Here is a 13811-nt window from a genome sequence, read left to right as displayed (position 1 = left end):
TGAAATTTGGTTTCCAGATACCCAGACTTTTCTGCCAGATGATGCAGGTCCGAGACTTGTTGATGGAGATGGAGCATGGGAGGGGCTCAGCGCCACGGGTGACACCAGCCCCAGGCAGGCTCACCCCTGGGCAACATCAATGACCTATTTCTGCAAGATCAGCCCAAAACTGACCACCGCAGCCACAACACGTGGGGAAAAATACTGTTGCTTTGTTTTTCTCCTGCTGCGGCCCGGCTGTAGCTTTAGCCATCATCTCACCGATCAAAAACCCTCAGCTTTTTCAACTTGCACGAAAAACATGGTTTAGAGCAGATTTAGTCACGAGCTTTGCCAGAACAAGCAGGAGCACTGCGTGCGGAGGGTACATCCTCCAAAGCCGCCCCGCCGCCAGTTCTGCCCACAATGTCCTGTTGTTTCCAGCGCCGGGTGAACAAAGGCTGTTGTTGTAGGCTAATACCGGCTCAGTTGTGGCATGCGCCTACGTGGGCTGTTTGGGCCGGGGAGGGGATGCAGCGGGGGCCGGGGAGGCGTATCAGCCCCCCGTGGATCTACAAGGAGGTTTGCGCAGCTGCTGGATGCTGGAGGTTCCTCTACGGCTCCTGTTGCTTTGGGGAGGTACGGCTTTCTGCTGGGACCTGCGAGGTCTCCATCGCTGCTGGCGGCATGAAGCGGGGGTGCCTGGGCCAAGCGGGCGGGGTGGCTTAGCTGGGAGGAGGCAGAGGCAACTGCGGGATGGCCAGGAGCTGCGGCTGCGGTGTGTGGGGCTGGGCTGAGAAATGCCAGCTGCCGTCTGCAGATGCGTGGTTGGTGCCTAGGGGCCGGCATCTCTGTCGGAAATATTTAGGGATGGAAATGGCTGAGGTAAAATCACCACCTGGGTGGTCAAACAGCACCAGGAGCCAAATCTGCATTTGAGATCTTCTGGTCTTTCCTCACTTTGATTCGAATATTTTGGTCAAGAGCAAGGATGTGGCTGTTTCTAGCTCAACATGCTGCTGCAGACCTACCTTAGGGTGGAGGTAACGTAAATACACCTGGAAGCCAAACTCCCCCAAAATTGTTTCCTTGTTGTCTAATCCCTGCGGTATAGCAAGCAGAGCAGGAGCTGGCTGGGGTCATTGCTCCCCACCCCAGCTGCCCGTCCTCCCCTATCCCTTTCGCGGGGCAGGGACGGTGGGGGTGCCAGGCTGCCCGTGGGGCTGCAGTGCCCGCTGGCAGGGACTGCTGTTACACCCCATTTCCCGCTGAATCAGAGACGGAAAATTCACTTGCTGAGGTCTCTGGGCAGCCAGCGAACCCCTCTTGTCTCCAGAGAAAGCAGGGATCTCCCAGCGCATCCCCAACACGTCCGTCTTTCAGGCAGCAAGGATGTGGGAAAGCATCACCTCCCAGTCAGGGTAGCGAGCACAAGGGAGAGGCAGGGTTCAAAGCAAATTAAAAACCAGATGGAAATGGCCCCCAGGTTTGCCTGGCGCCGACCAACACCCCTCTGCCAGTTCGACTCAGGATGTAAAGATTTTGAAGTCTCAATCTGTCTCCCCTTTTTTTTTTACCTCTATCTTTGGACACAGTGCAGCTCCCGTGTGATGAGGACAGCCCCGCAGACGTCAGGCCTTGCGCATCGCCCGTCCCGGCCCCTCGCTCCTTCCCCGTGGATCTCAGGTTTCTCCCTCTCGCTCCAGTGACGCTGCTTGTCTCAACAGTTGCCGGCAGAGCCGCAGCCGCACGCCACCGAGGTGACCACCAGCGTCGCGGTGGGTTGAGCAGCCAGCGCAGTGTGTGGTGGCAGGTGGACATGCGAACTTAGGGGCCAAGCACCTGGCTAATCCCCAGCCCCGTGCCCAGCCCACTGTGCCCCGGCACGGCACCCAACTCAACCATGGACCCAGCCCCGGAGATGAAGAGGTACGTGTGTTTTGGAAGGGAGGGAGGGTGCGCGTTTCCCCGCTGTCCGGCTGGGTGGCAGAGCCAGCCCCCGCTGTCCCCGTGTCACAGGCGGATGTGCGCACGGTGGGGGTAACAGCAGATGTGCTCATGCCCTGGGAGGGACGGGGGCTAAGCTAGCCCTTGTGAGGAGACCTTTAGGCCCTCAGCAGCTAAGTTTAGGTGTCATGAAATTATGAGTTATTAAAATATTCTTGCAATTTTTGTTGCTAGAAACATCTTGAACATAATGACTTTTTAAACTCAAAGTGGCACCGTGAATTCTCTTTGTGCCCTGCATCTGCAGTCCGCAACGCAATTGCTCAGTTCGTGGATGGGCAGAGTTTAGACCTTGATAACGGTGAGGAGCCGTGGCAGGACCAGCTGCCCACCAGCATCGCACTCCCTGGCCATCACCACTTCAGCCCTGCTGTTGGGCATCAGGGTCTTGGGATGGACAGCTCAAAACATTGCACTGAATTTTCAGATCTGGGCTAGATTTTACATGAGGTTTTAGAGGCAGTCCATTTGTTCCCAGAGATAAGTAAGACTGTTTCATCTTCCCAGCAACAAGCATTAATCAATCTTAGAAACCCTGCCTGGGGAGAAATGGCAAAAGTCTTGGTGGAAAAGTTAACTTGGCGTCATCCGTCCTGGTGAATACTTGTGCCGCAGTGTGTCCCGGTCACCTGGCAGGTCGCCTGGGATGGCTGGAAACATTTGACCGCTCAGAAATGGAGTTGGTGTCCCCAATCCTTGAGAGCTGCTCCTCTCCGTGCAGGGGAAGCCACGCTACCCCTCGGCATTTTGATGGGAGATTTATTTTGAAAACCATCTTGCTTATTTCAGCCAGCAAAGAGGACAAAATAGTCCTCCAGCTTGACAGGCAGAGATGGAAGAGGTCAGAGGGCTGAGTGGAGACTGGAGGGACTGGCCTGCAGCCAAGCTGGGGCTTACCGAGGTGGGCTGAGTTCAGACTTGTGACTGCTGAAATTTGAGTTCAGGCTTGTTACTGCTGAATTTCTGAGAGTTTTCTGGGAGGAGGGTGAGGTGAAGGTGGTGGTACCTTTGAGGTACCTCATGGGAGCCAGGTACTCGACTTTGGCTGTGAACTCAGATGAAATCAACTGGTCTTGCAGGACTCTGGCAGCACCCCAGTGCTTACGAGGCATCTGCTTCACCTTGGTCTTGTCTTGCCTTCATTAACCAAAGCGACACGTTATTTGCACCTGTGGCCACTTCCTTGCTACCTGCGTCTTTACATATTTGTACCTCAAAGCCCTACTACAAGCCTCCCTTTTTTTCCTGGAGCTTTTTTCCTGGCAAAGGGGTCTTGGGGCTGCTTACTGCTCTTATAGACTTCTTGTCATGAAGCATTTTCTAATAGCAAAGCTTTGGGAGCCGCAACGTGTCTAAACCCAGGTTATGCAGGAACGTCACCCCCAAGTCTTGCTGTGCATCTTGATATTGAAATGTGGTTATGCAGAAGATGACTATTCCCCTTGCACAGGTAGCCTCACCTCTACACTTTCTTTGCAGAAGTGAGAGCCTTCTCTAATTTAACTTCATCACTTCATTTTGCTGATGATGCCTCATCTCTATTTTATAGACAAGGCATGTTGTCAAAGGAAAGATGTGATGTCGTTGCTGGAAGTCTTCACAAAACCCCCTAAACTAAGAATGAAAACATATGACTGAATTAAAACATTTATGGCCAAATGACCTCTGACTTTTGCCCTTTGAGTCCTGTGTCTTCTACGTGTTACCCAATGTAATATTTGCAGCCAGGAAAAACTGAATTTAAAAAAATATAATCCAAAGCAAAAAGGTCGCTGGTACACTAGGACAAGTAGATCTTTTAGTGCTTCAGATGCTGCAGCTCACTGTAGCCTTCTCCTAATTTCACTGCTATTTCTTCTGCTCGGTTCATGAGGAAAGGTCTCACAGCGTGTGTAATACCAGTTGGCCTAATGCCCTCCACTGTCCTGACTGGTTAACAGCTCTCCAGAGGGAGAAAAAGCCTCCGCAGTGCACCTCGGACAGGCACTGGTGCAGGTGACCAGTCCGTTGCTGATACTTTTGGGTGATCAGCTAACTCAGAACTTTTGACTTTGTTCTAGTAAAAGAGAGCAAATGGTATTGCTTACCAGGTGAGGAAAATCTGTCCTGGAGCATCTTCCTTTTGTTCTGCATTTTCAATGCAGCTTCAAAAAAAGCGTGCAGGTTTTTCAAATAACTGAAGTGCTATACTTTCCTTACAGGAATAGGTTCCCCAGCATGAACTTTGAAGCAGAGATTCTGACAGCTCCACACGATAATTCAGGTATTTGGGAGAAAAAAAAAAAAAAAGGAGATTAAAGTAAAATACCCACTCACCTTGCTATCACTACAAATATAGTTTAATTCCTTTGGAGTTAGAGATCGTTTAAAAAACAACCAAATAAAACCCAAGATGCTGAACTGACTGCAATTCAGGTGATTTCCGGTTTATGTTAGGGTATAGTCCAAAGTGTTGAGCACAGAAGTGGATACCTGTACCTCCAGCAGGGACATGGACGTAGGGTCTCCATACATACCTACCAGAAACATAGCTGTCAATGACACGTGGGTTTGGAAACAGCACAGGCATCCAGTTTAAGGTTGCACAGTCCTGTATGAGACAGACAAAGTTTTCTTATCAGTGGCAACTAAAAGCAGATGATAAATATGCAGCTCCTCAAAAGGCAAAAATGAGGATGAAGATGTTCTGCTCAGTCCTGTCCTTCATCCTCATTTCTTTTAGGAGGAAAAGCTGATTTTTTTCTACTGAATTTTACTTTTCCAGTGCTGATCTCACGCGTTAAGACTGGCACTGTGACTGCTTTCCTCCTGCAGCTCTCTGTCTGAGCCAGACCTCAGAGTCAGTACTCAACTGAATGGAATCTTCTCGTGGGCCTCGAGTCTTAGTCTCATTGTTGCTCTTCAAACCCAAGCAGTTGGCCAAAGCTTGTGCTCTGGCAGGAGCACTGCCGTTAGGATGAGACAGCAGGAGTGTGAGTTTTTGCAGTAGCTGCTGGCAACCCCTTGAGTAGCCCTAGGCATTGGTTCAGAGCTAGAAATCTTGGTCTCAGCCACTCACGTTTGAGTACAAGCCTGTTCAGATTAAATGCTTTTGCTGTCAGTTGCTCTCCTGGCCATAAGCTGCAGTTCCTGGTGGGGAATTCACCTCTCCAGCAGAACACCATAGTCCCACGCCAGAAAGAGTTGGAAATCAGGTGCAGGTGGCAGTTTTTGTGTTGCATCACCGCTAATAACAAGTGTACCACAGCCGGCGATTTCAGTTACGCCATCCAGTATGTGCGTGAGCGGCGGCCCCTCCACGTGTGGAGCTGCTGTGCAATTCCCTTCATCTTCTTGCCTTGAGCCTTCCAGAAAAACACTCCAGCTACCTCCCTTTCTGCAAGCCCAGTACCCGCTATCTATCTAAGCGTCTTCAGGAAATCATGAGGATATTTTCCTCAGGGAGACCTGTGGTAATGAGGCACTTAACAAATACACTGATGTCAAGGGCCATCTAAGAATAATTTTTAGACACTGAGTATGAACAGACACACAGTATGAACAGTAGAAAGTGTTTACATGAACCCACCTGCATGGATGGCTCCTGGGCCATGCATCCTCCATACCGTCTTCCAGAATCTCTGGCTTCTGTTGGGTTGGGCTGGGTTTCTTCTACGAGGTAAGTGCTTTGATCCATCGTTTGCCTTGAAGCCGCTGACACACAATTCATATTTGTTTCTCAAGAGCTGTATGTGATCCCTTCCATGAGAAGTCTCACGACCGAGGAGTATGTAGAGGCCTTTAAGTCATTTTTGGATCATTCAACAGAGCACCAGTGCATGGACGAGTTCAACAAGGAAGAAATGCCCAACATCATGGCTAGGTAAGGAGCGCTTCCACCGGTGTGGGAAAGCCATCTGTTACCTTGGGAGGGCAATCTGTGCACAAGGGTCGGCAAACATGTTTAAGGATTTTCTGGGGCGTGAATGAACTTTTAATGCTTTTCAATTTTAAGTCCTTTAAAAGCGGTCTATAGGATGTTCTGTTTAGTGACTCCAGAATATGTGCTATTTCATTTAATACACTGTGCTGCCTCTCAGCTTATGTTAAGAAAAGAATCAAGATCTCATTTTCATGTCCATATTTTTTCATTAGCTGCTTTTCCGAGGATTAAAGTATTTTTTGTTGTTCAATTTTTTTTTTTTCAAAACAAAACTCTCTCTTGTGCTGTCTCCCTGCTTTTGGGATTTCATCACACATCAGTCCGCACAGAAACATGTCTCTAATTCTCTTCTAGTGACTAATTCTTGGTTTTCTCAATCCCCTAAGACCTCCTTATTTCTATCCTAAGTCGATTTGCATTGCTTAAGTACTAAATGATAATCAGTTTTGTGAAGTGTTGATGTAATATATTAAGTCTGGATGATTGCAGATAAGTTTTAGAGCAACCTAGATCCAAACCATAAGAAAGATCTTTCAAGTTTAGGTAATTTTTGGATGTTATGGAAACAATATTCTCCATTGAGCAAAAGCTTAGACAAGTAACTCCAGACCAGATACATGTATAAAAATAAGCAGTATAAATAATAATTAAAAATAATTTGTATTTGGAAATTTTAAATGGAAAATTTACTCAAGTGAATTTTAAACAATGCAAAACTTTGTGGCTTCCTGTGATGCTAATTGTGGGTCTGTCAAAGGGTCTTCACCCGCATTAGCGCTAAGGCTCTTTGACTAGCTCGCACTCTCTAGGATTCCCCTCTTGTTGAATCTTTGCTGCAGCAGATCCTGAGACTGTGTATGGGAAAATCAATCCCTCTGCACAGTCCATGCCCAAGAGGAGAATAAGGCCATAACGCGTGTCAGAGCATTAAGGTGCCAGGAGCCTGGGCTCCTTGTCCTTGAGTCATGATGTTATTAAATATTCTGCTAGGAACCACATGACTGGGTTTTTTTTTTTTTGTCTTTTCAAAAGTAATTTTTCTAAGATAAAAATTATTGAAGATCCTGACCTTCCCTTCCAATTTCAAACCAAGTTTAATTTTGAAATGAAAGAATTTCTAGTGACCTAGATAGCATCATTTTTTACTTTTTCTGGGTATTTATAGCCAAAATTGGAAAAACAAACTCATCTCCTGAAGGTGCAGAGGTTTCACCCCAGCTCACCTTCTCCTTGCAGCCCTGGCTGGGAAGCAGTGCCCATCCCAGCCAGGCACAGCCCTGCTAACCCCAAAGGGAACCCTTCACCCTGGGGTTCCCTGAGGCTTTTTGCATGGTGCCAGACACAGCTTGAAGAAAACTCTCTGGCAAAGGATGAGAAACACTATATCCTGGTGCCTACTGTACTTTGAAATATGAGCTTGCTAAACGGGGCTGGCTCCCACCGCGCAGCTGGTTATAGCGGGGCTCCAACCGATGCTCGAATTTCTGTCCCAATTCATGTGGCAAAACACGAAAATTTCTGGGCCAATGTGGCATCCAAGATATTAGAATTAAAACATAAGGTCGTGTGACACGGCGTGGTTAAGTAATGTGTACTTATCGTTTCAGTCTCGGCAATGGAAGATCGACTATAAATGTTCTGGGAGTTGGAAGCGGCACAGGTAAGGAGCTGATGCTGATGGATGAGGTGTCCCTATGGGTAGCAGAAAGTGCTACTGAAATTTTGGGCAATGGGGACAACTACTCAGATGTGCTTCTCGTTGAAGCAGAGAATGACAAAACAAGATGTGGAGCTGGGACGAGAGCGATGCTCCCTCCCTTCCTTTCCTGTCTCCCTTCTGAAATGCTGCTGCTCAAATCTTTTTGAGAACTGAGGCACGTGTGATGATTTTAGCTTAGTCTCTGCCTCTTGATGACTCTCACCTGACTTTATATGTGTCAAAGCAAGGACGCCTGCTCCGGGTTAGGTACGAGAGCGTCTTCAACCTCATTGGAAAGAATGAGAGACATCGGAGAGGGACGTTCCACCCGAAGTCCTGTCTGAGACTATCCCACCTGAAGGGATCTCTTGTTTTGCTTTGCTTTTAGGGATTGCAGAGGCCAAAGCTGGGCAATGCTCTTCTCCAGGTCATGCAAAACCAGCTGGCCACAACCATTAGCATGGAGCTGCATCAGGGTCTTGAAGACGCGTTTCTTTGTTACTACTGTATTTTTATCCAGCAATAAGTAGGCTTTGACTGTAAATGATATTTTCCCCCAGAGAGAAACCCATCTTTTGGAAAAACAGCTTTAAAGCTGTTCTAAATGCATTTGTGTTTAAGGAGAAAAAAAAAAACAAAAGTGGTGAAACATCCAACTTTGTTTCTAGGGAAACTGTGAGAAAACAGAAAGTACAGAAAAGAAGAGGCAGTTTGATTTGTCACAGTTTGCTTTTGCTTTTAAAAGTATTTTCAGCTGAATTTTAAGTGTTGGTACTTTCAAATGAAAGTATTTCTCTCACTTTTTTTGCTTGTTTTCCTGAGTAAGAGAAAAATAGCGCTGAATTGTTTTGCCCAGTTGGGAATATGTTGGAGCATAAGAGAAAGCAAGCAGGAAGAAATCATTCAGTTCTCAATTACACTCTATTTTCACTAAGTAATATAAAACTGAAATTTTGGCTCCAAGAAAACACAAGGGGAAAATGAACTTTTTGCACCGTCCTTATTTTTCCCCATTTCCTCTTCAGAAGACGTTTTAATGGAAAAGTAAAAACTCTGAAATTTCCTGTGTTTCCTGGGTAACTGCCCCTCTCAGACGACAGGACAGGGGTGCAGGCTCGCACCCCCTCAGCTTGCTCACGGCTGCAAGAGCTGAACTTCTGTGGCTGGGCGAGATAGGATGGCATTGAGCAAAAGGTTACAGCTGATCCCTGACCTTTCTAGCTCGGACTCTGATTTCACAGAGCCCCCAGAATTAGTTCAGTTGATGAAAATATTAACGGGGATTAGTGACCAACCCCACATCCTGAAAGGCTGTTGTCCGGTGCCGATCACAATTTCTCATTCACCCCATGTTTTCCTGTGTCCGGTTTAATGATCTCAGCTGTAACCTTCTGGTTAGTGCCAGGGTGGGCTGCTGTTTGCAGAGGGGTTTCACTCCTCTTGCTGGAGAACCTCACTGTGGTTACTGCTGAAAGGTTGTTACTGGCAGGGCAAGCTGGAGGAGACAAATTCTTGCTCTGAAGCGTTGGGTTTTACTGTGTGTTTTTGCAGTCCCAGTTGAGGACGTTATTACCTGCTCTTGCAAAAACTGGATTAGGGTATTTTACAGAGATGGAGTGAAAAAACCAAACAACAAACCCGATCAACTTTTAAAATGCCCATTTGCTGTTGATATGCCCACTTGCCACCATCGGTGGCTCCAGGGCGTGGGGCAGCGATGCTCTCCCTCCTGCTAGGACCCCACATCAGCACCTCTACCTGCTGGTGCCACCCCTGCCAGGCACACACTAACCGGCATTTAGGATTGTCTAAAGTGATTCACCTGCTTACTCTGGGGATCTCCTTTGAAATACCATTGTCAGCCATATTGGTCCATGCACTCACCTTCAACGGATGGAGCTGCAGCCTCTTTCCTTGTGCCTTTAGCCAGCCCTGTGCCGCTGCCACAGCATTCCTCAGCGGTCTTGGGTATTTTTCTCCAATTTCAAAAGACCTGTCATTCCTTGGATGTCCCCGTAGCGCTGGCATGGCTGATATTTCCCTCCTTGAATTCTATTTGCTGCAACACCTGCCAAAGATGACGTCTTTTTTCATAGCTGGTACATCAGCTGAAAGGCGAGGGAAGATGCAGTATCTTGTATCAAGACCTCCGTGTGCGACATTTGCAAGGGCAGGACTATTTTTAGGCCCCACCGTCAGCCACAGAGGGGATTCTTGGAGAGGTTCACTCAAGGTAGTCACCTCTGCTGTTTATTTGCACAGTCCCAGATGAACCAGATGGACTTTGTACACTTGGTGTATTGTGGCTTTTCTGGGGGAGAATGAGGGTGACCTGCATCACCTCAAAAAAGACTGGAAATTTCCTAGGACAGAAGAACAGACTGCTGTTTGCTGCTCCAGAGCTTGACAGCAGCAGAGGAGCACCAAGAGCTAAATTTGCAGGGCACCTACGTGCAAATATGTGACTCCTTCTTTGCAGCTCCAAGATAACAGCTGGTTAGTCAATGTCCAGAGCTGAGACCGTGTGGCCGGTCCCCAAAGAGGGAAAATGCAAGGTAGCACATGACAAGGCGTCTTTCCTCTTGGCATGCAGTTCCCCACGTCTCGGAGCCCAGTCACACCAGTGGCAGAGCAGCCATCACCTCCCCGTGGCAACACCGAAGGCATGGACCACCCTGTGCCATGGTGTAGTTACACAGCTGTGCCAGCTGCCTCCTTGCACCCATTCAAACTTTGTGGTTTTGTTGAAAACTAATACTTCCTGGCTTTTTTTTTTTTTTTAAATTGATCTTTGGTTATTTTGACCTGTTTGTCCCACGACCCAGGTTTCTGGGCTGTTGCTTATCTCTTCCTTATTCTCAGTCTTATCCCTAGCTCTGTGTTACCTTGAGCACGAAGACATCATGGTAAGACTATCGCCGGGTTAGACACCACCATGCAAGCCGTAGGCAGAAGGTACCTCACTTCGGCTTGGGGGATTTCCTGGTGGCAGCATAGGTGGCAGGTGCACGGGCATCCTTCCATCTCCTTTTTGAAGTAATGACTTTGTGTTTATTGAATAGGGGAGCAAGATTTGAAAATGCTCAGGATACTGCAAGCTGCGCACCCGGGGATCTGTATTGACAACGAAATCATAGAGCCCAACCCACAGCACGTGGCAGCTTACAAAGGTGAGGCTGTACCTGCTGCCTGGGGCACAGCAAGGACCATTGATGTGAAAAATGTATTTTTCTGGAATTAATGTTTTTCTTCTTCTTTTTAAAACAGAATTGGTGAACCAAGCTCCAGATCTGCAGAATGTCTCTTTTATTTGGCACCAGCTCACTTCCTCGGAGTATGAACAGCGGGTGAAAGAGAAAGGTGCACAGAAGAAATTTGACTTCATCCACATGATCCAGGTAACGGAGTATTGCCTTAATATGGGAGTATTAGCTTTAACTGCTCTCTTCATTTCTGCCGTATGCATCGTTAGGGGGACCAGAGCTGAGCACAGTTCTCCATGAGCAATAACTGCAGCAGCAGCTCTGAAAACACCAACCCTCATTCCCTCTCCAGCCTGGTTTTGGTCTCTGGTTTATACTGGTTTAACTGTGTGTGGTGGGTAATAAACCAGGGCAAGTCTCAGACCATCACATGTCACAAGGAGGCCAACAATTACTCTTTGCTGCTGCAAAAAGCTAGATTTTTTTTTTTTTTTGCTTAATCAGAGGAGATTGGATGGCACTGAAGGGGAAGGTTAGTGAAGGAATACCTGCGCCAGGTTTTGGGTCAGAGATTGCACTGCTGTGTCTCTGATGCCGATGGCACTGATGCTGTATGTGCCAATTATATTTTGTATAAATCTGTTTTTCTCTCACTTTAGTGGCTTTTATTTCATCTTTCTTTTATTTCGTGTTGCTTTCATTTCATAAGAACTGATTTCACAACAGGAAAGTATTTCAGAGGTTTAATGGCTGAGTCAAGGGCTAAGTTACAAGTCTGGAGGGCAGCCTTTGCAACGAGCCCTGCTTTGTCCTGGTGCAAATTCCTCAATGTCTGGAAGAAATCCAGCCAGTCCACGGCCCAGACACAGCTGAGAAATGTCCCTACGGACAAGGACCAGCCACAGAAACCAGGGGACTCCCCTCTGCGCATATTTTCCTGCCACGAAACAGGGCTGGAAGGGCAGCGAGGAGCAGGTCAGCATCTGGCTGGTGGCTCAGGCTGAGCAGAGGGTCCCTGGTCTGACCACAGGCTGTTGGTGCTGGTAGAGAGCTGGTGATGCTCAGTCCCGCTACGTGTCCCTAAATGTGTGTGCCGAGCCACAGGCTGGGAAGCAACTGGGAAGTAATTTAAAACAAAACACTGTAGAGAAAAGTCTAAGCCTTTGAAGGGCCGTTGCATGCGGAGGAGGAATAACATCTGCGTGTCACTCTGGTCATTTCCAGATGCTGTATCGTGTGGAGGATATTCCAAATACTATCAAGTTTTTCCACAGCTGCCTTGACCACCATGGTAAACTCCTGATCATAATTTTATCAGGCAAGAGGAGCCTTTCGTTTTTTGTATCTTTGCTGGGGTTTTGAAGGGCTTTGAAGTATAGGTACTACAAATATTCATCTCGGGATTTGGGTAGAGTTTATTAGTTAAATAAAATAAAAATAAAAGCTGTATTTCACAGGGAACGAGCCATCTTGGGCTTAGCCTCTGGGACCCCAATGTCTGACGGGATGGCATAAGTGCAGCCTTCGTGCTCTTGCTTCTCTGCTTATGAAGTAGACAAATTGCTCTCTAACTCGCAGAGACCTCTTGCTGTGAAATTACTGGCTGGAGAGCTGTGTGACCATTAATGAATGAGGGTCAGTTTTTCTTCATGATGAAATGAGCACTGTACAATGTGAGCTCTGGGAGGACCCGTCTTTGGGGATCTTCCCTCTGCACAGCGATGGCCCCAACCCCAGCAGGACAACAGCAGCTGCCAAGAGCTGCGGGCTTTATGGCAGGACAGGAAAAAGAGGCGCTAACAACCTCATGGCACTTATTAAAAAAAAAATAGAGTGTTTTTTTCCAGTGTGCCATTCATGAATCCCCGGCTTGTGATGTGGTGGATAAAGCACATTTCACCGCTTTTGCCATTAAAACTCCCTTTAGCAATGCTGGTAGGCTGTTTCCCTTCCTAGCCGGGACTGGCTTCTCAGGTACGTATTCTTTGATGTATACTTAAAATTGAGGTTCAATATACGAAACCATCTGTTCTCTTCCATCAAAGTGGCTATTAACATGAGCATGCATTGCTGTCTCTGTGTACTCCTCCTCCTGGCCAAATCCACCACTGGAAACTGTCTCCTTGGAGTTTCCTTTAAACAGTAGAGCTTTGGAAGGAGGGCTGAAGGAGATCTCAGTTTTACCCTTCTCCAGGCACTGACATTTATCAGTGGACTCAAGTAAGGGGAGAGCTCTTCTCCTGCTCCTGGCAAGGCCTGGGCCAGCAGCAAAGGAGCATTTCAAAGTCATTTAGTAGTTGCGTCAGCAGGTGTTTGACTGCCTTGGCTTTGCAAAAGTAACCTTCCTTCCTGCTCTGGCAGACAGTAGCGGATGGGCCAGCTTATGGCAGAAGTACAGACACTGCTTGCCTTCCACCGACAGCGGCCACTACATCACCTCCAACGGCATCACGGATGTTTTGAAGAGACTGGGTGTTGAATATCGTGTTTATGAGTTCCCGTCAGGCTGGGATATCACCGAGTGCTTTATCGAGGGGGACCCAGTTGGAGCCCGCATGATGGATTTCCTGACGGGGACAAAAAACTTCCTGGGCACGGCCCCGCCGGGGCTGTGGCGGCAGCTGCGGGAGGCTCTCTGCCAGCCTGAGTGCAGCAGCAAAAAGGACGGGAGGATCATCTTCAACAACAATTTGAGTATGATTGTGGTTGAATCCTAGAGTCCGGACCAAACGCAAACGACAGCTTAGGGTGGGTATTGGGGCAATGTGGTCTCTGAAGCGCGTAGAGTAGAAAGAAGGCAACTTGCAGGCAAGAAGGCAAGGAAGCAAGAAAGTGGGGCTCAGCTGCAGCCTCCCCTTCCCAGCCAGGGTCAGCCGAGCCGCCTGCCGCACCAAGGATGAGCTATTTGTCCTGCTGAGGTCAACGGGGCCAAGTTTTTGCCTTGGCTATTTAGTCCAGCCCTAGGAGAACGTTTTCCAGAAAGTAAAGAGCTCCATCTCAC

At 47.9% G+C, this 13811-nt stretch overlaps 1 protein-coding gene across 2 annotated transcripts; it reads left to right on the top strand.

Moving 5' to 3' along the window:
* Positions 1-497: 497 nt before the first annotated feature.
* On the top strand, positions 498-13574 carry LOC104482960 (carnosine N-methyltransferase 2). Of its 2 annotated transcripts, XM_010124615.2 has the most exons (9): positions 498-618; positions 1575-1908; positions 4188-4249; positions 5710-5848; positions 7516-7568; positions 10670-10777; positions 10875-11005; positions 12035-12128; positions 13172-13574. In XM_010124615.2, the coding sequence occupies exons 2-9, from the start codon at positions 1883-1885 to the stop codon at positions 13525-13527; spliced, it is 969 nt and encodes a 322-aa protein (XP_010122917.2). In that variant the 5' UTR covers positions 498-618; positions 1575-1882; the 3' UTR covers positions 13528-13574. The 2 variants fall into 2 exon arrangements, with proteins under 2 accessions (XP_010122917.2, XP_086607149.1); XM_086751023.1 differs by lacking the exon at positions 4188-4249 and having other exon boundaries at positions 503-618.
* Positions 13575-13811: the final 237 nt, after the last annotated feature.

Source organism: Chlamydotis macqueenii, chromosome 6, assembly GCF_036417535.1.
Source record: "Chlamydotis macqueenii isolate bChlMac1 chromosome 6, bChlMac1.mat, whole genome shotgun sequence".
NCBI classification, from domain to species: domain Eukaryota; kingdom Metazoa; phylum Chordata; class Aves; order Otidiformes; family Otididae; genus Chlamydotis; species Chlamydotis macqueenii.
This window is presented reverse-complemented; position numbering and strand designations above follow the sequence as displayed.

Coding starts and splice junctions, on each gene's coding strand:
- LOC104482960 (XM_010124615.2), top strand. CDS start 1,883: ATGGACCCAGCCCCGGAGATGAAGAG. Junction 1,909..4,187: donor CCAGCCCCGGAGATGAAGAG/GTACGTGTGTTT, acceptor CTTTCCTTACAG/GAATAGGTTCCCCAGCATGA. Junction 10,778..10,874: donor GCACGTGGCAGCTTACAAAG/GTGAGGCTGTAC, acceptor TTTTTAAAACAG/AATTGGTGAACCAAGCTCCA.